The sequence below is a fragment of the Topomyia yanbarensis genome, chromosome 3 (assembly GCF_030247195.1).
Source record: "Topomyia yanbarensis strain Yona2022 chromosome 3, ASM3024719v1, whole genome shotgun sequence".
NCBI classification, from domain to species: domain Eukaryota; kingdom Metazoa; phylum Arthropoda; class Insecta; order Diptera; family Culicidae; genus Topomyia; species Topomyia yanbarensis.
The window spans coordinates 329643288-329666589 of NC_080672.1; the positions used below are offsets into that span (position 1 = coordinate 329643288).

General features: G+C 38.1%; 1 protein-coding gene across 2 annotated transcripts in view; it reads left to right on the top strand.

Moving 5' to 3' along the window:
- The first annotated feature begins 216 nt into the window (after positions 1 to 216).
- The window catches only part of LOC131693099 (nuclear factor NF-kappa-B p110 subunit), a 63726-nt gene continuing 40640 nt past the window's right edge, over positions 217 to 23302 (top strand). Inside the window, exon 1 of one of the 2 annotated variants that reach the window (XM_058980644.1) lies at positions 217 to 1044. In XM_058980644.1, the coding sequence (XP_058836627.1) occupies positions 999 to 1044 (46 nt within the window). In that variant the 5' untranslated portion in view covers positions 217 to 998. Of the gene's footprint in view, positions 1045 to 19104; positions 19221 to 23302 lie in introns of those variants that run through there. The other variant, XM_058980645.1, reaches the window with a different exon arrangement.

Genomic DNA, 23302 nt, shown 5'->3' on the forward strand with positions numbered 1-23302 from the left:
GTAGGTACCTGGTAAATGTTCAGCATGACTACGCGGATGCTTTGTTTACTATATTCGCGGGCGCTTGTTTGAGTGTGTACGCGCGGTACTTTGCGATGACCGATGACATCATCTGTGTCGTATGCTAGCGAATACGCTCTCTCTCTACTGCCACTTAACAAAGCTGCGGGTTCCAGGCTGCTCTGCCATGCAATCCAAACAAGTAGCTACGGGGAATCACACGAACTCGGTCGATTGACGATCAACCGCAAACGAGTTTCGGTGCGACTTCGCGCACAGTTGGTATACGTGTACGCTTAGGGCCTGATGGGGAAGAGCCTGAAACAAATGTGGCAAGTCGTAAAATATCGCTCGATTTCATCTGTATTGACGGAATCTTGAAGTGTGTGATTCAGTTCCTTGGTGCCTTTTTACGAGAGATGCATTGGTAATTCTCCGTCGAGTGTCGAGGATCTACCGGTAAAGTTTAGTATTGATCCTGTGCTTGAACGGCGAAGATCGCAAAACGACTTGGAAAATTTGAAACTTCGAAGTTGGTATAATATTGCGAAATGCATAGTGAGCTTTCATTCGTGCAGTGATTAGAGGAGGCAGCAAATTTGAGGCGCAGATAAGCGACTGGTGAAGAAGCAAAAGAAAACTCGCAAAATTGAACACTAACAGCAGCAGCAAGTGTTTAGCCTCGTGCACTCCCATCTGCGAATTCCGAGAAATTAAAATTTGTTTTTGATTTTGGTTTCGCGTTCAATGTCGCAAAGTGGTATGTGATGATAAGAAAGCCTGTATTCGTACGAACTTAAAGTTAAATTGCTATTGCTCGGTTTCCGTCATTTGTGTGTTGAAGGCCGCTTTTGAGTGTGAAGGCAAACCTGAAGCCGATTAACTACTAACATTTAGTCGATAACAACGATAAGAAATATAGGTGATAACTGATCGTCGTCAATACCATCACCCCGTTGAAAACGTAGACGATTATCATCGTTTTAATCACCAGCGCGATGTCGACGCTACTCAATCTGGACAGTTACCGTCATGAATTATTCGGTGAGTGATTTTTAGATTTGTGCCGCTCGGAAGTGAACCCTTATTTATGACTAGATCTTTTTTGCCACTGATGCGTATGAATCATACTGTTCATTGTGTTTTGGTATATAGATGAAATTCATGGTTATCAATTGATATGATCCAATACCCTCTGATAGAAGTTTATTGTTTTTCCACGTGTTGATAGGAACACTGTGTATACATACATAATCGTTATTCCAAAACAAATGGCAAACAAGATAGTGTTACTGAATCCATCTAACTTGTTAATCATCTGAAATCAGTCATCCGTTCAGCTGAAAACTATTTATTTCGGGCATTGGCACAAAACAGTGCGCCAACATCGATAAGTCGTATGTATTGTAAAATGGTAAAATGTTACCTCAAGCTCATTTATCCATTCGTTGCATTGGAACGAGTTCGTCTTTTCAACCATGCAAAAGTCACTACACCAACAAATTAATTCATAAGTTGGCAAATGAGAATCATAAGCAGTTCTTTATTGAGCTTTCAGTGTTAAGACTACACCGCCATCTTGATTACTTACATCTTAAACACGTTTGACGCTTGTAAGGAACCCATTAAACAAAATCGTCTCAAATAAAAACTACTGACTGTGTATAATGTGATGCCTCGAAAATAAACTAGTTCCAACAAAACAACGACAAAAAATATCTCATTATTACGTAGTCTGCTCACTACATCTGAAGCTTTTTGTTCATTCGTAGTTTTGTTGTGTGTCCGAAGTGTTTTGAACAAAAAAAAACCTGTTTTAATCCACCTAGAGGTGCAATTGTGCCTTTCTCATTTCTCCAAACTATGATATAATAGCTGGTTCGTACAATATAACATTTTGGAAATCTCTTTCATTCTTATTACACTTGGCAAGTATATATAAGAGCACCTTTTTGCATTCATCGCGGTATCGGTTTGAATCGGAGTTTTCTATGTGATCGCACTCCACAACCCGTAACTCCGGAGCCGGAAGTCGGATGGAGATGGAATTTAATAATAGTTTCCGGGGACGCGACACCTTTCATTTGAGACTAAGTTGATCAAATCGGTCTAGCCATTTTAGAGAAACCAATATAACCGTTATTCTGAATTTGAATACTTCAGGATCCGTCGATGGTGGCCAGTGTGACCAAAGAGCCTTTGAATGACTGTTGGGGACCTAGATCTACAAATTCAACAGTTGTGCACATTTTGGAAAAAAAATCACCTTTTTACATTCATCGCAAAATTCGTTAGAATCGGAATTTGCTGCGTGATCGTACGTATCACCCTGTAATTCAGGAACCAGAACTCGGATCCACACAAAATTCAACAGCAGCTGATGGACCTTTCATTTAAAATCAAGTTTGTCAAAATCGGTTCAGAAAATTCCGAGAAACCGATGTGGACAAATCAACAAATTTTGTTTTGTAACCATACTCTTCAACTCGTAATCCGGATCAAGATGTCGGTTGAAAATGAAATTCAATAGCAACCTATTATACCTTTCATTTGAATCTTAGTTTGTAAAAATCGGTTCAGCCATCTCCGAGAAACCGATGTGTACATTTTGTTAACAAATCCGCACATACACACATACACACATACATACATACATACATACGTACATACAAACACACATACATACACACAGATATTTTGCGATCTCGGCGAATTGAGTCGAATGTTATATGAGACTCGGCCCTCCGGGCCTCGGTTAGAAAGTCGGTTTTTGGAGCAATTGCATAACCTTTCTATATAAGAAAGGCAAAAGAATAATATTTAATTAGCTTAATAAGCATGAGTTCAATGTTATCTTCATGTGATTATAATTTGGAAAGGTTGGTGGAATGGGTTTGAACATGTAGGGAATGGGGGGTTAGTAGAGTGGGAGTGGAGGATGCGTCAGAAATCCTTCATCTTATTTTGGTATACGGGGTGGACGAAGGAAATGCGGGCGTGAGGGTGGTCCAAGAGGAGGGGAGTGATGAAGGAGGGAGGTGTAAGGGCAAGGCGGAGGGGGGGAGGGGCGGCGACGCAATACTCAACTGCATATTTTGCCTTCCATTTGAGACTTGGTTTGAGAAAATCGGTTCAGTCATCACCGATGAACCGATGTGACTTTAATTGTGGAATATGCCCGGAATTCCGGACTTCCGGAATCGTCGATAGTGGACAATATATTCAAAGAATGTTTGATTGGCAATCAGTGATCTAGATCTGCGATTAGAAGTAATTTGGTGACCATTTCAATAGTTTTTAGCCTCTGAGGTATTACGATTGTACCGATTTATATGGAAAATTCCAGTGTATCCTTACCAACACCCCTGTAACTCCAGAAGCAAGAGTCAGAACCAAATGAAATTCAGCAGCAGTCAATGGCATTACTGTATCTTTCATTTGAAATGAAGTTTGTAAAAATCGGTAGAGAATTCGTTGTGGAATGGGTGTGATATTAGTTTAGGAACTTGGTGGGTTCCCCGGGGGCGTCATGAACCGTCATAGGTGGCCAATGTGGTCAAAGCTGCTTTGATTGATCATTAGTGATCCAGACCCGCAAACTAGAGTAATGTTACATCAATTTTAATATGTTTTACATCATTTGAACATCATGGTGGTACCAGTTTATATGGGAATTTGCTGTGTGACCGCACTTTTCAACCCGTAACTCCGGAACCGGAAGTCGGATCAACTAAAAATTCAATAGCAGCTTATGGGAGCGTTATACCTTTCAGATGAAACTAAGTTTGCGAAAATCGGTTCAGCCATCTCTGAGAAAATTGTGTGAGTTTAAATGACACACACACACATACACACACACACACACATACATACACACACAGACATTTGCCGATCTCGACGAACTGAATCGAATGGTGTATGACACTCGGCCCTCCGGGCCTTGGTTAAAAAGTCGATTTTTACAGTGATTGCATAGCCTTTCTTTATATGAGAAAGGCAAAAAACGACTGTTTTAAATTTTTGAATCAGAAACGGGAAGCGAACCACACATATACTAGAGATGGTTGGTTTATTTTTTGAACCCGAACCCGACTCAATCCTGAACCTGAGAATTTTAAAATGATACTCATCCAATGCAAATCCGATATTATAAATAAAAAAAATCAAAGTCTCAGACTTTCAGAATTCAACATCCGAACACGAAAATTTAAAATTTGAAAAACCCTGACCGTATTCAAGATTATATAGATCGAGAGCCAGCCTTGAATCTGGTTCTCCGTATAAATAATTTAATGTGCGGAAGAATTTGAATCATTTGAGACCAGGTTCGATACAAGACACTTTTCTATACATTGTCTATAACCCTTAAACTTCTAGGATCAATCTCAGAACAGGTCCGTAGCCTGGATTTTGTTCGGGAGGGGCTTAAAACTTGTTGCATAAATGTGTTAATTCTGGTAACTTGAGATAGTCACTGGATAGTGAATGTAATTTTGAAAAGTTCTTAGTGAAAACAGTTCCAAAACTAAGGCAATAGACAATATGTTATCTGATACAAGAAAGGCTATAGTACATTGACGAATTATTGCTTTTGAATTTGATTTTTATTATTAATTTACAAGTTACCATTTTCACGGTTGCAATTTGCAAACGTCGTCTGGTAGGAGCCTCTATCATGCAACTTGGAGCCGAAGAATTGAAGCTGTTCAGCGCAGATTAATGAGATATGCGTCACGTCAATTGCCTTGAAACGATCCACTGAACTTGCCACCATACGAAGACCGTTGTCGATTATTATGACTACACACTTTAGAAGATCGTAGACACGTATCGCAGTCTACCTTCGTGTCTTAGTTTCTTTTGGCTGAATATGATGTTCCCGATCTCCTATCACAAATTAACCTCTACGCACCAACTCGCGTCCTCCGTCCTCGAACACTGCCGCAGACTGAAATGCGCAACACTAACTACGCCCAGAGGCGGATCCAGAAAAAACATTTCGGGAGGGGTCTGAAATTTTGATTCTAAAATGAACATTGTAAAATTCATTATACGTAATAATCAAATAATTAATATAAGTTTTGTTGGTCAAATTTGGTTTGGAATGATTTTGAGTTTCTTACTAATATAAACTTGAAACTAATTTAAAATTTCTCAATAAGTAAAAAACATTTCGGAGGGGGTCCGGACCCCCAAGACCCTCCCCCTGGATTCGCCACTGACTACGCCAACAGACTGATATTAGAAATGACCCGTCGCTTCAACGATTATAGCGACATCTTCGACTTCGTCATTAGTTCTACACAGTTTCGTGACCATTTGTTGCCACTTTAGGTCATTTCTGTTTAGTTTAGTTCATTAAGCCTCAGTATCAGTTGGCCTTTAATTATTTAAATACAAATACAAGAGAAAGTCGGAATTCGCTACAAATCATCTGATCGGGCAGGCGATTTGTAGAAATAACTCAAATCCTATTTAACTCAAATTAATAATATTTTCATTTTAAATGATAATATACTACCGATCATAAGGTTAAGTTCACCCTACAATGTTAATGTCATATTCAAAAGGCTACGGTTTTCTTCATTTATTGTTATTTATTATTCTTGCGAATCTTTTCTAAAATCCACATGCGCCGCCAAGCCGTGCGCCGAATCACGCGCCCGTTCACTTTGCATTAGTGCAAGCGAAAAAACGATTTGACGTTTATTTTTGGTTTTTAATTAGCTCAAAAACGAACGGAAACAGACCAAGAGACTAAAGACATTAAATCGAAATTATTGGACTGGTCGATTCAACCAGTCACAACATTTTAGTCGCAACAGTGTTTTAATACGTAACGAATTCCTCTCATACAAATGAAATTAAATACCAATAAAAAGATATTGCGCTAAAATGATGCTATAACAAAAACTGTCGTCTCGGCTATATCGTTCTCCGTAAATTGAAATATTTTTTGCCTAGTACGCTTGAAAGTGATACCTAGTATTTATACTAACAGAACAGAGTGCACAGACCTAATACAGAAATTCAAATTGGGTGCAGTTCAAAAACTTTAAATTTAAATTTAAAATTGAGTTGACAATATCGAGTCTTACATCTGAGTTTTGATAAACAAAACAATCACTTGGGATGAAGCGTTCACTTTTGGAGAGTTTTAGTGTTCAGCCGTCCATAAAACTTCTTCTACCATTTTTTAAATAACATTTAAAAATTCTTTTAGTGTACTCTTCCTTGCATGTTGCCTTTACGAGTGTGAATTGTGCTGGCTGTAGATTTTGAGATACTTGACGCAGCTTTTGCCGTTGTCAATATTACCTTAACAGCTGCCACAAATTGGATAATTGTTTGGGTTCCGATCAGGGAAAACCGTAATGTGTTATTTTTTCACAAAACTGGAACATACTAGTTTTTCCTTGATATATGCAAAGAATACTATGTGTAATTGTACCATCGCATTATGTTTTGTACTGTATTTCTCCCAAATGTGACATGTATCTGCAACTAAGCGGCATCTAATCTTCTAATTGAACTTTGATTTTCTCACCGTCCATATATATGAAGCTCTTAATTAAAGAATTGTCACACACAACTATGTATTTTAAATTATTCAAAATGCGGCCAATTTGTTGAACGCGATGAGTGCTGAACACCTGAGGTGGTAGAATTCTATAAATGTGACTAGCGTTCTTATCTCCATGTTTACCTTCAGAAAACTTTCCTCATCACGAATACTCGGTCTTATGCGAGTCATCAATAATCACAGTGTTTGGCCGGAGTACCACTTCTTGCTTCAGCGATTCACTCATCTCGACAAATCACTAGGGCAAGAAGTGTAGTAGCAGTTTCCTTTGTTATGCAGACAAGGCACACAATATAAAAGTAACTATATTCGACGTTCGCTTCGCATTGGCTCAGACAGAAGCAAAAAACACACTGAGTTTCGTGATAGTTGTTTCTGGTTGGTGGAAATAGTAATTTTCTTTAACTTTTTCTCAATAATCTGTTTACACCAAACGAGTTACAAAATTGTTAAAAGTCATGTTTTTGAAATTTATTTTTAAAATATTTCGGTGAAGGGGGGGTGGGGGGCTTTTGGCCCCTTAGCCCGCCACTCTAGCTATGTGCCTGTCCCACAATAATTTTGAATTTCAAGACCTTTCTATTTTCGTCAGATATATTGGAAATAACTATTAATAAGAATGAATTCGCAACGTATCCATCTTACAAAATCATCGATGTCTTACAGTCCATTTACTCATAATCGCCGTATCTAATATCCAATATAAATTCTTAAATTTTGCAAACCCGACTTGAAATTTGGTAAATATAAATCAAATAGCTTTCCACTTTTCTTGCGGGACATTACGCTTGATTAGTGGTTTGCTCAGGAACTCCAAATTGTGTATCCGTTTTTTGCATCTATCCGGCGCTTGCTTTGTCCTGTCACTAAGTTAATGTCGGATTCTGAAGAGACGAAATCGAAACGCTAATTCCATTAATAATTTAGCGACCCACTTGCTGATATCTTTCCTTTTCATCGGTAAATGGATGATAAACATGCAGCGAATAGAATTTAAATTAAACGTTCTTGCAATTGTCTTGTTAATACAAAGTAATAAAACAAACTGTTTTAACGAAGGAACCGTAGAATGGTAGTCGTCAATAGATTTAAGCTCAAAAATATTATTTCAAGCAGCTCTTTATGGAGACATTTAATGAGTTATTTGACAGGAAAATCTACATTGATTTTCCCGGGTTCTGCTTTCTAAGGGTAGCTTCTAAAAATTTACCAGTAAGCTAAAATTTGCAGGGAGCTGAAATTGATATTAAAAAGGACAAAAAAGAGCTTATGGCGTCTATTTTTTACATTTTTAATATCCTAGAAATAAAAGATTACAATTTTGATATATTTAGATCTAAGAGGAAATTTTTTGCAGCTACCTTAAAACATACATATTTCGATATACAAAAGGGGGAATTATAGTTTTTTTTATAAAACTGTTTACAGCTATATTAAGCTTAGGAATACAGTTCGATATACAAGATGGAGACAATTGATTTTTATCAATATTAAGTGTTATGCAATATTAATTTCCAAAAGAGTTAATTGTATTAAACCTGGTAGGGAGAAACAGACACTACGCACGAAGTGTAAATAATAGCACTTGTCAAGAAGCAAGAAAACTTTCGACAGCTAAAATCAATCAAGGTGGGCGACGCATAAATGAGCGAATTTCTTTTTGCGTGTCATTGATGCAAGCGTGTTACCGGCACATGACTTCAATCGTGTGATGGAAAGGAGCTTGGGACAGTATAAAATCAGTGAAAGTTTTTTTCGGGTGCTTTACATTGATTTGAAGATAAAGTCAGACGACAGTTTGCTTCCAGTACTCGAGTGAAAAGGGACAAATTTCGGAACGATGTGTCTAATCTTCTATTTTTGAAATAGGATTTTTGTGCCGTTCTTCTACTTCATTCTACCACGGTTTCCTAAAAAATTTCTTACACTGCTTATTAAAAACCGATACAATATTAAATTCAATCTGAAAAATAGAATTTAATTTTATAAAAATTTAACTAACAGAATCCTTGAATAAGGAAACTCGCCGGTAGAGGCATGTTTATCTGATTTGTGAAATGTTGACCAATGCATAGGTATTTGATGGGTAGATAGGTACGGCTGCAGCCTTGGAACGTAAATATCCACATGATGATATAACCGAAAAAACGTTTGATATAACATGTTTTCGTTTTTATATTTGCCCTTTATTTACTACTGAAAAATATTGCCAGCCTAAATAAAGTACAGAAAATTGTTTCCACCTTTCTTTTTACATCATCCAACAATTTTAACCGTCGAACTGTCAAATTTAGCCAAGGTTATTTTGCAAATGACTTTCGAAATGTAAGATTTTAACTAATAGATAGAAATGAAATTTTTTCATGATTCGGATCATCAGATTAAGCTGCATGAGCACCCGAACATTAAAAATATTATGCCGATGTCAAACTTCTTGTCGAAGTAACTTGCCAATTTTTTTCGAAACTTTGTTTATATTTATTAGCATGCATCTACGTTGATGATTTTCATTTTCTCAGTATACTCTCAAAAGAAACTTTAAACTGGAGAACCGTCAAATCTGACTAGCAAGGCGTCACTCATTCTAAAATTGTTAAATAAGACACAAATTTTTAAAACTTTCTTCGCACGATTTACACCATTATTATTTGTCTTTACTATAGATATGAAAATGGCTTTTATCACATGTTTTAAAGAGAAAGATGATATAAATTATTTTAAACCAAAAAGTATTTTTGAACTACCAAAAAACGTGCACGTCACAGCATATTTTTTGATTCTATATTCACATTTCTTGGAGTAGAGAACATTTACAGCGTCGTCTCATTTCCATAACTGGTTTCATAACAAGCATAAAATATATTTTAGGCGTAGTTCATTGAACTTGTAGGCGACAATACAGATAAATTACATAATTCAAACACCATAAAAACATATTAAGATTTATAAAGATTCAAGTGAAAAAGACGCTTTTGTTGAATCACCCTCCAGTTGTTTTTATAGTGACCATTTCCTCTTTATGTTCATAAACTGTCGTTCTGTCTGGTATTTTGATTAATTCATTAAAATGTAAATATTATTTGAAATTTCCATATAAAATTAGCGTTTATTTTACATTATAGCAAGATCGCAATATTGTCTTAAAACGATGCTCGAAACTTTTGAACGCATCCAAATTCTTATTCATCATTGAATACATAGAAATACAATTTATTTGATAATGGCAGCACGGATTACCGAAAAATTCATCTGGCTAATTTGAAAATGGCATTAAAATCACAGAAAAACTTTAATAATATTTCCTGCTACACCCAATCTAGACAAAAAATCAAGGAAGCTCATCGTTCGGAAACATTTTCAAGCAAGCATATGATAACAATACTCTCATTTCCTCGATGAACACTTTTTTGTGGCTCGGAGTGACAGTTTCGTTCTGGCTGGCTATGACATTCACATTTATTGAGTCTGTTTCTCCCTCCCAGTATTAAACCAATTTGCGCATTAAGGGCACAAGACCTTACTTAAATGAAGTTTTGATTTTTTGTGTTTCGAATTCATTCGAGTTGGGACCGAAGGGAGTCCTTTAACTCCTTTAACGTACCGAGGGATTCTCGTATATTCCCCATAAAATACGGAAAATGCTTTTTGTGGCTTAACCACACGAAAATCCTCGATAGAGCTGAGGTTGTTCGGCTATGGGCAAAGTGTCGGTGATCCCAAAAGTATACTGAATAGCAGCTAAACTCTGCAACGTAATCTGAGCCAGAATTATTGAGCTTGAATGAAGCGGTGACATTATCATTGAAGATACCGAAGCCATGGTCTCTTCGAGAGTAGATCTGTCAGTGTAGGACATTTTGTCACTGTCGACTTCTTGGAATTTGTTTGAGAATTAAGCTTGACGAGCCTTTCAAAGTTTTCAATCACCAACGGGCTCAAGACATCATATCGGATGAGCAATCGATATGAGAGTTCCTAAAATCGAGTTTTCAACGGGAGTACGGCCGCAGCACTCCGAGGCTCATTGTAGAGGTCGAGTGCATGCAGCCTAAGGTAATAAGCAAACAACGATAGTGGGTTCTCTTCAGTTTGATGAAGTGTATGTTCCCAGCGAAGCGGAAACAGAAATACCCGTTTTCCTTCGCCAGCAATATCGTTGTTTCGTATACCCTGATCAGTCTCCTGGGTGAACATCCCATCATGTCCCAGAAATAGTCCAGAGAAAATTGATTCATATTTCGATCTGTTATTCTGTCGGAAATTTCCAAAAAAAATCTTAATTTACAAATAATTTGTATATCGCAAACAAATTTTTAAATAGTTGCGCTGAGGTATGATGTTGCTCTCACAATCTTAAGATGTGCTCTTATATCAGATGAATCGACTTCAACAATGCCTACGAAGACTTTGGGAACTATTTGAACAAAATGCAGTACACCTTAATACTGCTTCGAATCGATATCATTGTATTTTCTTCCATCTGATATCGATTCAGTTTAGAACACTCCGCTACAATATATTCAGTGAAATTATACAAGGGATCATCCATAAATGACGTAGCATTATATGGGGGAGGGGGGAGTTTTGCATTTTGTGATGATGTGTGAAGACGGGGGGTAGGGGGTCATGTCAGGCTACGTAGCTTTTTTAAAGGAGAATAACTAACATCGATTTTCATTTAAAAAAAATACGGGGACAGGGGGGAAGAGTTACTGTCAAGCTACGTAATCACCAGAGGGGTATTTAGAGGTTTGTGACGAAATGGTACGATGGGGGAGGGGGGTGTTAAAAATTACTTAAAAAATGCTACGTCATTTATGGATGGTCCCCAGTGTATACATTTACGAAGTAAATCAATAAAATTGGGACATTTGTTTAAATTGCCTTTGGCCAACTTGCATTCGGCCAGCTGGCATTCGTTAAACTGGTATTCGGTCAAATGGCATTCAATCAAACGACATTCGGCCAAATAACATGCGGTCAATTGATCCTTACGGCCTAATAGCTTTCGGCCAAATTGCCCTCTTTGGCCATACGGTATTCGGCCTAATGGCATTCGTCTAAATGATCCAGTTGGCCAAATACCTTTCGGCCAATTGGATTAGAATCATGAAAACTTAAAAGTGAATCACTGAATTTTATCACTACAGGGTCCGGCACTCGAAGTGTAACCAATTGAAAAAAAAACATAAATCGGGCTTGAAAAATTATTATTATTTACTTTAAAGTGCAGAATGTGTGAAAATAATCAAAAATTCAGGAATAATTAACATGTGACTTACCGGTATTTTGGCCCACTCACGGATAATGACTTTCGACAGCGTCTTGTGGTTGCTGTATTTTTTACTTCAAACCTTGCTCTCCAAAATTGTCGTTGTGTGGTAGAATGTTCGGCGCGTTGGTTTTCAGCCATTTAGCCATTCAGCCATTCATGGCTCCATAGTTTGCGACCGAAATGTTTGTCTGCCACGGCTTCAAAGCGGCCTCCAGAACATTTTCTCGAAAATTTGTCGCATTTACTTTGACGTCAGACTCGATGAAAACGATCGAAGAACGTTTATCTGTGGTTACAGCGTCCCAAACCATTATTTGTGGCAGATGCAGCCTCCTGGTGGGCAACCGATGACTCATATTATTAATTCTCTTCAGTTCGGTGGGTAAAGTTTGCACTACAAAAAAATTGTTCTGATAGTACCATTTAAAATAACTATATTACTATAATTACACATTTAGTAAAATAAAATTCGGCGAAATGACCCATTCGGCGAAACGACTTTCGGCGAAATCACTCGTCCTCGGGGTAAACCCTATCGTTTTGAGAGTTTACGAATACGAATCAGTGCTGTGCAATCTCACGATGGTCTTTGAATTGTGACGGTAAATAGGAAGTGACCGTATCACCACAAAAATGACCGTTATTTCATTCCCATTTTCCTCGGATACTGTTTCAGTTAACTATCTCTCACAGAAGCCGTACGAGAGAGAACGCATTGAAATGATAGACAGATTGAGTACCATTTATTTTGTATTGGTATGATAAACTAAATATTATCAGTGTATTGTATTCAGGCAGCATGCGGTGCTTTGTTGATTTTTTCTCCACCTTTCAGTTTCTTTCATGCATAGCTATTTGTGTAAAACCGCCTGTTTGTTAATTCTAGCTCGTTGTTTGTAATAAGATGACCGTCATAACCGTATTTATATTGTTAATAAAAAGACGGTCAATTTTCTCTTCCTCTCAATAATGATTCAAATGAGTGAGAGATTCAGAAGAGAACCGTTTGACTGCTGTCAATTCATTGGCATGAGAACCGTAACTCAAGAAGCATCGCTTACTGCTTTAACTGCTAACCGTTTCATTCTCTTTTGTCTAGCAGGTTTGCCATCAGTACCGTGATGGAGCTCAGCACTGATACGAATTGCTCAATTTGAAAAAAATTCTCGCCACGGATGTTCCGAATTTGACCGTTTCCGGCCAAGTGAAGCCACTCTTGCTTTTGATTTCCACCACAAACCACATTTTTGCTTTTTTATATTGTAATATTGACATTTAATTAGCAAGGGACTGGAAGGCCGAGTTAAAATTAAAAATAATCGAAGCTCTTTTTTGATGGCTGAAAATGAAACTGATGCGACTCGCGATGAATAGAAAAAATATTCATTCAAATATCCATGTTTTTCATGCAGTTGAATATCGTACAATATATTCATTTAACTAATTGAGTTCTCCAAGATGACGACAAGAATGAATTCATGATGAATGAAGTTAGTGTTTGACAATTCTCGGTGATTTGTTTACTTTGTCATTTTCGTAAGTTCTGTTGCATTCGATCTGACGTAATTTCCATGTAAACAAACCACCGAGAATTGTCACACGAAGTTCATCCAGTTCATTTTGTAGAGTCATGTCGGTCGGTGTAAAACCTAATTATCTAGGAAAATGTTTTCAGATGCCGGTAAAGCATATGAAACAACAATCATCATCGCTTATATTGTGCCAGGGCCTACTTTGGTGCGTTTGATTCGTTGCTGCACGTTCGCATCGTGTACTAATCGGAGACGAATGAAAATGGACCTTTCTACTCCCGTTGAAAAAGAAACGGTGCCGAATTATTTCGTGAGGAAAACAAAAGTTGTATTGCAAAAAAGCGGTTGAGGTTAGGTATTTCGTGAGGCAAACACACCAAACTCGTTTGGTTTGACTTTGCATCTGTGGTTGTAAATGAGCTGTCAGAAATTTTAATGGGCGGTTTGTTTGTTTGAGGTTTTCAGCTGCGTCATTGAATATTGCAAATGAATTCGGCTGAATATGATCAATTTTTATTCAATGAATTTGAATATTTTTAGCTCTGCTGGAAGGTGTGAAATATTTTTCAATATTAAGAGCCATAATACTTAAGGAAGAGCAAGGATTTGAAGTAAGAAAGTTTAGAAAAGCGTGGAGTAGGGTCATATGAGCAAGCTTAGAGTTTCCCGGCTACTTAACTCTTTGTCTTCCGCAACGCAGGAGTCAGGATCCTTTGGCATTAAATGCGAATCACCTGAGTCTGTGGCATTTTTGCGTTCATTTTTGGCAAAATGCTTTTGTGCGCTTGTAAACAATACTCCGAACTGTCATTCGGCCAATTTATAGACAGCTAATGCCCGTGCGACAGTTGCGCGAACAGTTTGAAATTGGTTACACTTCGAGTGTCCGACCCTGTAGTCCACATTCATAGGGATCTTTATTTTAGCATTTGCACATACAATCACGTGTTTTAAGGTGCTATGCAAAACGAATCTATTCGCCGTAGCAATTTAACACTAAATGTCTGCTTTGGTCGAACAGTATAAAGGCAACTTACGAAAGTTTAAGATTCATTTTCACCTTCAAAACCGAATCCACATCGCGAATGCTTTTCCTGCCAATTCTTGGGACATCCACCAATCATCGTACCCCAAATGTTTACAGTCAACGATGTCAGTTTGGCGAAAACAGTAAAAACCTCTTTCCGGAACTTCGTGTTGTTGGGATACAGCAAAACCGGCATCTACAAGATGATCGCTTTGTTGTTCGAAAGGGAAGACGATTGGAAATTATATGCTGGCTGTATAACGATCCTGCGCGACCGGGAAGTTCAACAGAACTGTGGTAAATATTGCGAAATCCTTCCATATCTTGGGCCGAAAGGTCGGCGAAATCGAACAAACCGGTATAAAGTACCTCCCGTATGTGGACATCTTCATGCGGAATCGCAGGTCCAAGTTGGCAAATAATCATTATCGATTTGGACGCACGCCGTTCGGGTACTTTCGGGTGTGCTGCGGAATATTCTATCGATTGAAATAAGAGCTACAGATAGACAAGTTTCTGGCTGCAGTGAGATCGATCAGGCCGTAGTTGTTGATGGAAGCTCTCCTTACCAATAGCTTATTGAGTTTGATTTGGACGGCGCCGATGGTTGGGTGGTAAGCGTGACCGCCACCCACCCCAGTTGGTCTGGGTTCAATCCCAGTCGAGGTCGTTGAGATTTTTCAGAGGTGAGAAAAATCTGAGGTCACGCCTTCCTTCGGAAGGGAAGTAAAGCCGTTGGTCCCCGGTCCATGAGTTGATGGGTCGATATCCAATCCAGACAGTGGGAGTTGTCACCTCTCTGGCGTCGGTGTTTGGCCTCGTAGCGGAAATAGGCCGACGGAAAATAAACAGAATTGGAAGAAGAAGAAGAGTTTGATTTGGAGCTCGCGAGCGTGAAGCGAACGGGTTTAAATTTCTGAGGATGGCTGAAGAATGAGTAGGCTGAAACGTTAACAACAGAAATAGTTTTATTATATTTTTTCACCGAACATCATCAACCTAAATCTGTAAAATTACCAATATCTGGACGATGGAATTTTTCCGTTTCGACCTGTGTAGATGCGTTCCCGATTAAAAGGTTTTCATCATGTTTTGGATTCTTCTCGTAGGTCTTGTCTAGTTGCTCAAAGAACTCCTCTCTCCTATCATCGAGTTTGTCGTTTGTCGGCGCGTCTAAATACCAAGTTTGCTAGCAAAAGATTTAGCATCCCGCTTTACTAGGACTGTGATAGTTATCCTCGTGATAGGCATTGTGTTTCTATTTCAACCGAGGACCTTTCGTCAACTCTGATCATTGTCTGGTGGTGTGTAAAATTTGTGCAAGATTACTTCAGGCATAAGAGAATTAATACAGAACATACCGTGACTGTGTATGTAGCCTACGATTATGCCCAAAAACTCGGCGAATCAGATAAGGGATAATAAAAATCTAGCTATATGTCCAATGCTCTAGCTATAATGTACTCGCGACACATCGCAGGCTAGTTTTACAGAACGCTCAACAGCATGATAAAGGAGAGTGCCCCGTAACTGGTCATGATTAACAATCGCATCTGTTGACAGATCGTACAAAAGCAGTTGCTAGGTGGAATGAGCACTTTGAACTTATTGAACGGACAAATAAGTAGTGAATAAGGATTGAAGGTAGATGCAGATCTGCCAAGAGCGAAAAGCTAATCGAGAGTTGAAAGTAGGTAAGGCCGTTGGGAAGGGCAGATTCCAGTCGAACTTCTAAAAGTTGGGAGTGACCGGCCGAATAAAACAATCCACTGCGTGATCGGGATGCTCTGGGCTTAATAATTTCTTATACCGCATCAATAAGAAGACCAACAATTCCGAAACATAACGCTCCTTATTACCGTATACAAGGCACTCTCCCCTGTTCTGTTCAGCAGTCTGTAACCGTTAGTTGAATTGCTTGTCGGGCACACCAAAGCGGATTTCGGGAAGGACGATCAGCGAGGAGCCAGATGTTTATTCTGCGATAAATAACGCAAGTTATGGATTTATTAAATGTTTGTTAATTTGTTATTCAGTAAAACGATACTAACTGGCAGATAATGCTTAATCATGGTTTGTGTCTTTTAAAAGCTAGCCTACGAGAATTGGACTGACTATAAACTTTGACAAGACAAAGTACATCGTGGCAGGTAGAAAACGAGGAAATTCAAACGATGTTGGCTCAGCTGCAAATGGGATATGGTTTGAAGTTGTCGATGAATCAATTTATCTTGGTACACTAATGACATCTGACAACAATGTTACTAGCGAGGCTAAATTACATGGTGTGGCTTCGAATGTATTCCTCTATGGCTTGGATAATGCCCTGACGTCCTGTAGTTTATGAGCGCGCCCAAACTCGCTCTTTACAAATCACTGATACTCCCTGTTGCTTTGTATGGCCATGAGGGGTGGCCGTTAAAGCAGATAGTCTATCGAGAGCCAGCTGCGTTCAAGAGAAGAATCCTGGCTTTCCCATCTTTGCCTTACTAAAATATTATTTTCCATATTTGTTTCTAGAGTTAATTACTTTTTAGGCTTAATCTTTCCAAGTTGCAGAAGAATTACACGGAATTTGAAAGACGAGTAATTTATCCATAAGCGCATTGGTTTTGAAATCGATGCATTCATGCCTATGTTGTTTGTGAACAACAACATTCTTAAACAGCTATAATTTCTGATTGAGGCAAGATTAGCTCACAAAAACAAGTAAGGCTTATAAATGTGACTATTGCCTTTCATTTGAGTATTAACAGTTACAAGGATCAGCTCGAGAAGTGAAGTTATTGCAATTAGTCTGATTGGATTTCGAGGGAGCAGTGCTACCAGGGACAGTTTACATTGATGACGGAAAATGAATTTTTCATTTTCGCTATGTTGCAATATTATTGAAAACCGATAAATCTTATCAATTTAGACTGTCTTCCGCTACAAATTCCACGAAATTGAACTATTGTGAATATTCTTGGAGAATTGTATTGAGCATTGGAAGATAAAAATTAAGCAGCTTCTAACACTGCGAGGGAAGCACCTATCTTTATGGAAAAAGCCTTTTCGTGTTTCTTGGCCCCATCGTTTTCAAGGAAAAATAGTTTTGAAACCCTACCTGAACTAGAAAAAAATTGGGCATGAAAGGGTTAAAAGTTCCTTTGTACGTACACTGTTACTCATTCTTCATGAAAACGTATCCATTCACGGTCCATCGCTTAGTCATAAGACAAAAATACGAGTCCAGATCTACTCTGCGTATGACCTTTCGCCAATTTCAAATGCAAGATCTATGTAGATACTATTGTCCATCGATCAGCTATAAATACACATCAGAACCCCCTCCCAGTAAAACATTCCCATCATCAGGACGGGCTATGCCATTATCGCAAATCTGTAATCATAATCAACTGATCAATATTTAATTTATACTCGGCCACGTGTTTAGAGGAACGAGAGGGGGTTTCTCGGATGCGTGATCGCCATTCCAATTGTCTGTGATTCTAGTCCGTCGGCAGTCTACAAGACGCCTTTTGGATTGAGGAACTGACTATTAGATTTCGTTAAATTTTCGAGTCAAATTAATATGCACAATAGCACGTGACGGGTATGCGTTGTGGTTTGCACAGTTATACTCGTTCTGGGAGGAAAAAAACGTAAACTTGAATGACATTGGGAAAGCCCATTGCTCTCGGCTGAACACCGACTGATGAACGGTGCTACAATCTGATGTCTCCATTGCACAGGTAGATCGGCTCCTGCCCCAACAGCAGCAGATCGATGGGTGTAGATTGGGATGGGGTGGAGGGGCTTTCCATTATTTTTGTTGCTCTTCTCGGAGAGACAAGAGTGAAGGCGCGACAACGACGACGACAACGGCAACGACAGTGGAGAGGCACGAGCGAGGGTCTTTAAGTGGGAATTCCCCACTTTATGTATATGATCTCGCTCTTTTTCCCGGTATCGATCAGCCGGTTAGTTTGTTGTGTGTGGCTTCTGCTGCTCACATGCCTGCCTCTATGTAAAAGCTGCCTGCAGAAACGAGTTTTGTCGCGATTGTGTATTTCCTTCTTTCTGCGGTCGAACCGAATGCGCGGGCTAGGAATTGATGACGTTTTCCCTGAAATGTGCTTTGTTTCCAGCTCGCGAAGATGTAGATGTCCAGCGATGATGAAGACACGTCAGGTATCTACGAGGTTTGTGTGTTTACCACGTTTTTTGGATTTTCACAGGTTATCCAAAATTGGAAAGGTACTCTCACCGCTCGCAGCTCCGGCCAGTTGAGCCAGCACCTTGCGGCTGCCGGCTCGAGGGGTGGCAAGCCTGTGCGCTATTAGCTCAGCCCGCGATATCTGTCGCGATGGTTTGGCAGATTAGTCATACGGTGGAGGCAAACTGGTGTTATGGTCGTGGCGTGCTCTATCTCCCTCTGCTGTATTGGCAGTGTAAGCATTAGGAAAAACATTATTACATCAGAGTGATAAATGGTACGACTATTCGCCGGCCGTGCTCATTCGCCGGTTGACCCGCAATAGCGTCGCAATTACGTAGTGATTGTGACGATTTTTGCCGGTTCTGTAGTTTCGCCGGTATCGGTTTGTTTGGAAATTAAGAATTCTACGAGCAGTGTTTGGGCGATTGTTAGCAGTTTTGGATCGCTGATCGCCGCCACTGCGTGGTTTGTTTAAAAACAACGGAAGATCGTAGAGATAGTGTGTGATATACAAAAGCATATACTGTTTAGAGACTAGTTTGGTTTTAGTGAAATTTGTATATTCAGTTGGTTATAGTTGTGTAGCTGCGTAACGGCATGAGGTAATTGAAAAATTGGAAGAGTGATTTACGTTGGAAAATTACGATGTGCTAAAACGTATTTTGTGAACTTGTACTTCACGTGGTAGAATTGTTGAAAGTGGAATGTTTTATTTTCATAACTCTTAGTTTCGCTGGCAAATGCCATAGGCAAAAATCATACAAGAGAACCGATCGTTGTACCGTTCTGTAACTTATCAATGTGTCGGTATTTGATGTAGTGATCTTCTAGCTATGATTCCGAAAAATGTTCAGCCGGAATATACCATGAAGCACAATAGCTGCGGTCAGTTCTTTTTTATATATTTTGGTATATTTTTATCGCTTTTTGCTAAAGCCATATTTTGTGCACGTATTCAAAACAAGATTTTGTTAACCTTTTGTTGATTAGTGCTACAAACTGCTAATGAGTCGCATACTTATATATTGAAATCTAAAAATTACCAGCAAGTGTTTCCGGTATTCCGAATTAAGCCATATGTATTTCAGACTTCCAAGTTGCTCGATTATGGAATGTCATTTTCCACTGTCCTACTCCCGTTTGCGCCCCATCGTCTAAGATTGTACAAATTCATCGTGTGTAGGGTCTTCCGAAATCGACCTGGAAGAGTCCAGATTGTCTGCTGAGGATAACTTTGGCTGATTTATCTTTTGGAATTTGCCCTAAGTGTCCATCTGACAAATGAGCAGCAATTTTACGTTTTTACTGAAGCTTAGTCCAGCTTAGTCTTATTCCTTTGGGAAAGTTTTGAAAGTAGTTTTGTGAATCCTTTCTATTTTTTAAAACAACAGTTAGGGTGGTTCAAATTTTACCTAAAAATGAACATTTTGATCGTTCTAGATAGAGCCATATGATCTTTAGTGAAGTTATGGTGCGAATAATTTTAGAAAATTTTTCTGAAGACATGTAACCACCATCTTCTATACTTTTCATCTCACAAAAAAATGTAAAATCGTGTTTCTTATAAATACAGTTTTATTCATATAACTTTTGTGGTATTGATTTAAAACTGAAGTAATCTTCACACAACTTTAAGATTGTTTCAGGGAGAATAATTTGTTTTTTGGCACTACACATCTAACTGTTATCGTTAAATAGTTATGAATACTTTTTCGCCAAAAATGTTTTTTTTTGGGATTCCAATTTCACTGATTGGGGCAAACGAAAGTCAATCTTTAGCTACATATAAGGTCTTGATTCGAAGTATATTTGAGCAAAAAACTGCAATGACAATATTTTTCAAATTGATTTCGATTCAATTTTTGGAATTATATGTAGGGTAAGGTGGGGCAAATCCAACCGTTGGGTCAACCCCCCCTCTCAGTTATCGAAAATCGGAAGCACTACGCGAACTAATATCAATGCTGTCGTGTAGAGCGTCGAAAATAATGGTAATGGTGGCATGACAGCATTTTATTAGTCTACATTGAGATGCTCAAACGACAATTAGTGTGTTTTTACAACTTTTGATTTGATTTTTGTGCATCAGGATTGACTACAGGATATTTCTGGTTGTTAAAGTGATTGTATAAAAAATGTAAATGGATTTAAATTATTTGATTAAAGACGAAGTGCATCGATGAATTCAGTCCGACTTTTTTCATAATATTTTTTAATTGCATCGTAATTAAAAATGACGTGGTTGGGCAAATCTAACCTATAAATAGTGGGGTTAATCCGACCGCTTTTTGCTAAGAAAATGTTTATTTATCAAATTGAAATTTATTTTTATTTTTTCCTTTTTTATTAACGACTTATAGTGAGTCAATCTTTTTCCTTTTTTATATTGTAACGACATATAATTAGCAAGGGACTGGAAGGTGAAGTATTTTTCAAATATTAAGAGCCATAGTACTCAAGGGAGAGCAAGGATTTGAAGTAAGAAAGTTTAGAAAAGCGTGGAGTAGGGTCAATGAACAAGCTTAGAGTTTCCCGGTTACTTAGCTTTTTGTCTTCTGCAGCGCAGTAGTCAGGATCTTTTGGCATTAAATGCGAATCACCTGAGTCTGCGGCATGTCCGGACAAGCGTAAAATCAATTTAATGACCTATGCTGTCGGAGCCGACAAAAAGTTAAGTCACGGAAAACTTCCACCCTAAGTATTGTGCGACGATGAAACTCATTGAATGAGTTAGTTTTTGCCCTCACTAATTGCCATGCCGGGGTGTTTTATTTCATCGACTCTTGTGTCTGCCTCAACAAGTTGTGCATATAGTCACTGTGTGTTGATTGAACACGGCGTCGGCAGCTTTCACCCAAAGCTGCTGGATGGATCCCCATCGCGGTACATTTTTTCCTTTTTTATTAACGACTTATAGTGAGTCAATCTTTTTCCTTTTTTATATTGTAACGACATATAATTAGCAAGGGACTGGAAGGTGAAGTATTTTTCAAATGAAGATTGCAAACGTCGGACAAATACTAAAATTCGTTCCATTATTTATCAAAAGACTGACAAAGCCGTTAAAATAAATCTTGTATTTTTCAAATATTAAGAGCCATAGTACTCAAGGGAGAGCAAGGATTTGAAGTAAGAAAGTTTAGAAAAGCGTGGAGTAGGGTCAATGAACAAGCTTAGAGTTTCCCGGTTACTTAGCTTTATTTTTATTGTAATTATTTACTATTTTTTGCACAATGGTTCATAATTACAAAAGAAAGACACAAAAACGTGATGAATATAGTATTCATCGAGCAATTGCTCCGATGCAAATGGAATGAATATGTTTATGTGCTACTGCTCGTGATTTTGACATTCCAAGATGACATTGAATTCCACTTTCTTCTTGTTACAATTCAATAACATAACATTAATTAATTTATCATTGAAAAACCATAAAATTTGGATTATATCTGTACTAAATCAACCAAAAACATGGGCAGTTGGGTTTACCCCGCCATTTTTTAAAACAGTAAAAACGAACTTTTTCGTAAAATGCTTGTATCTCAAAATTTTCCCAAGATAGAAATAAAATGCTATACATAGAAAGTCGCCCAGAAGTCTAACCTTTAATTTGGTATATAAAACGACTTGATCCGATTTAAAATGAGCATTTTACAGCCAAAGCCATTTAGTAGGTCGGATTTGCCCCACCTTATCCTACATAATCTTTACAACAATAGAAGCTAGAGTTTTGAAGTGTTACAAGAACATGTTCGTCTTCAATATCAAGTTGCAAGTTTTATTAAAAATTGTGTTTGCCGTGAGTTGACGCTAGGCAAAGCTCTACCTGGAACTGTTAAACAGTTCAATTTTCGATCTTGTTAAAATTAGAATTACTCTAAATGCTATTTGAACGAAAAGAAGGGCTTTGCAAAGTAGAACAACTTTCCTTAATAAAGAATGGACACAAAACTGTCTTCTTTGATATAAAATTTCAAACTTTTAAAATCGTTTTTCTAGAATGTGCTAAATGGCGCTTGTTATAAGACAGCACAAGCATAACAATGACGAGTTGTCATTTGCTTTAGACACACTCTGATAATCCAAAGGAAAATGACAGTCACAAATGTTATGATGGACCTGGTTAAAGTATTTTATTCGGTGGAATAATCGCTGTCACTTCGTAGTCAACTTTGTTGTCCAGCATGAACTGAGTCAATTGACGTCTGCGAAACGCACAAATATTTAATGTGATGGATATGGAAGGAAAATATGTGCGTGCTACACCTGGCTGGACCTCGGCTGGAAGTATGATGAATAACACTTTTTATACCACCTAGCAGTGTGGTGAAACCTTTCTTATAAAAATTAAATTTTACAGAATGAATGTTAAGTTATTCAGCACTTTTTACAATAAAACTGCGAAAAATATACAACTTTTGTTGGAAAAAAGGAAATCTTTGCTGGTTCCATTTAGAGTCCCAAACAAACTGCAAACTTTGAGGTTAATTAGCTAATACTTGGTTACTATGGTAGTACTATGACTAATACTTGAAAAAATGACTACATGTTCGGAAAAAGCATGATATTAGTTAGTAGAAACTTGTTTAGTTATCTATTTATAAATTTGCAAAACATTTTTCAAAAAATACTGTTCGTGTCAATAGGTTCTACTTATTAGTTTCCGTCAACAGAAATGTTGAGA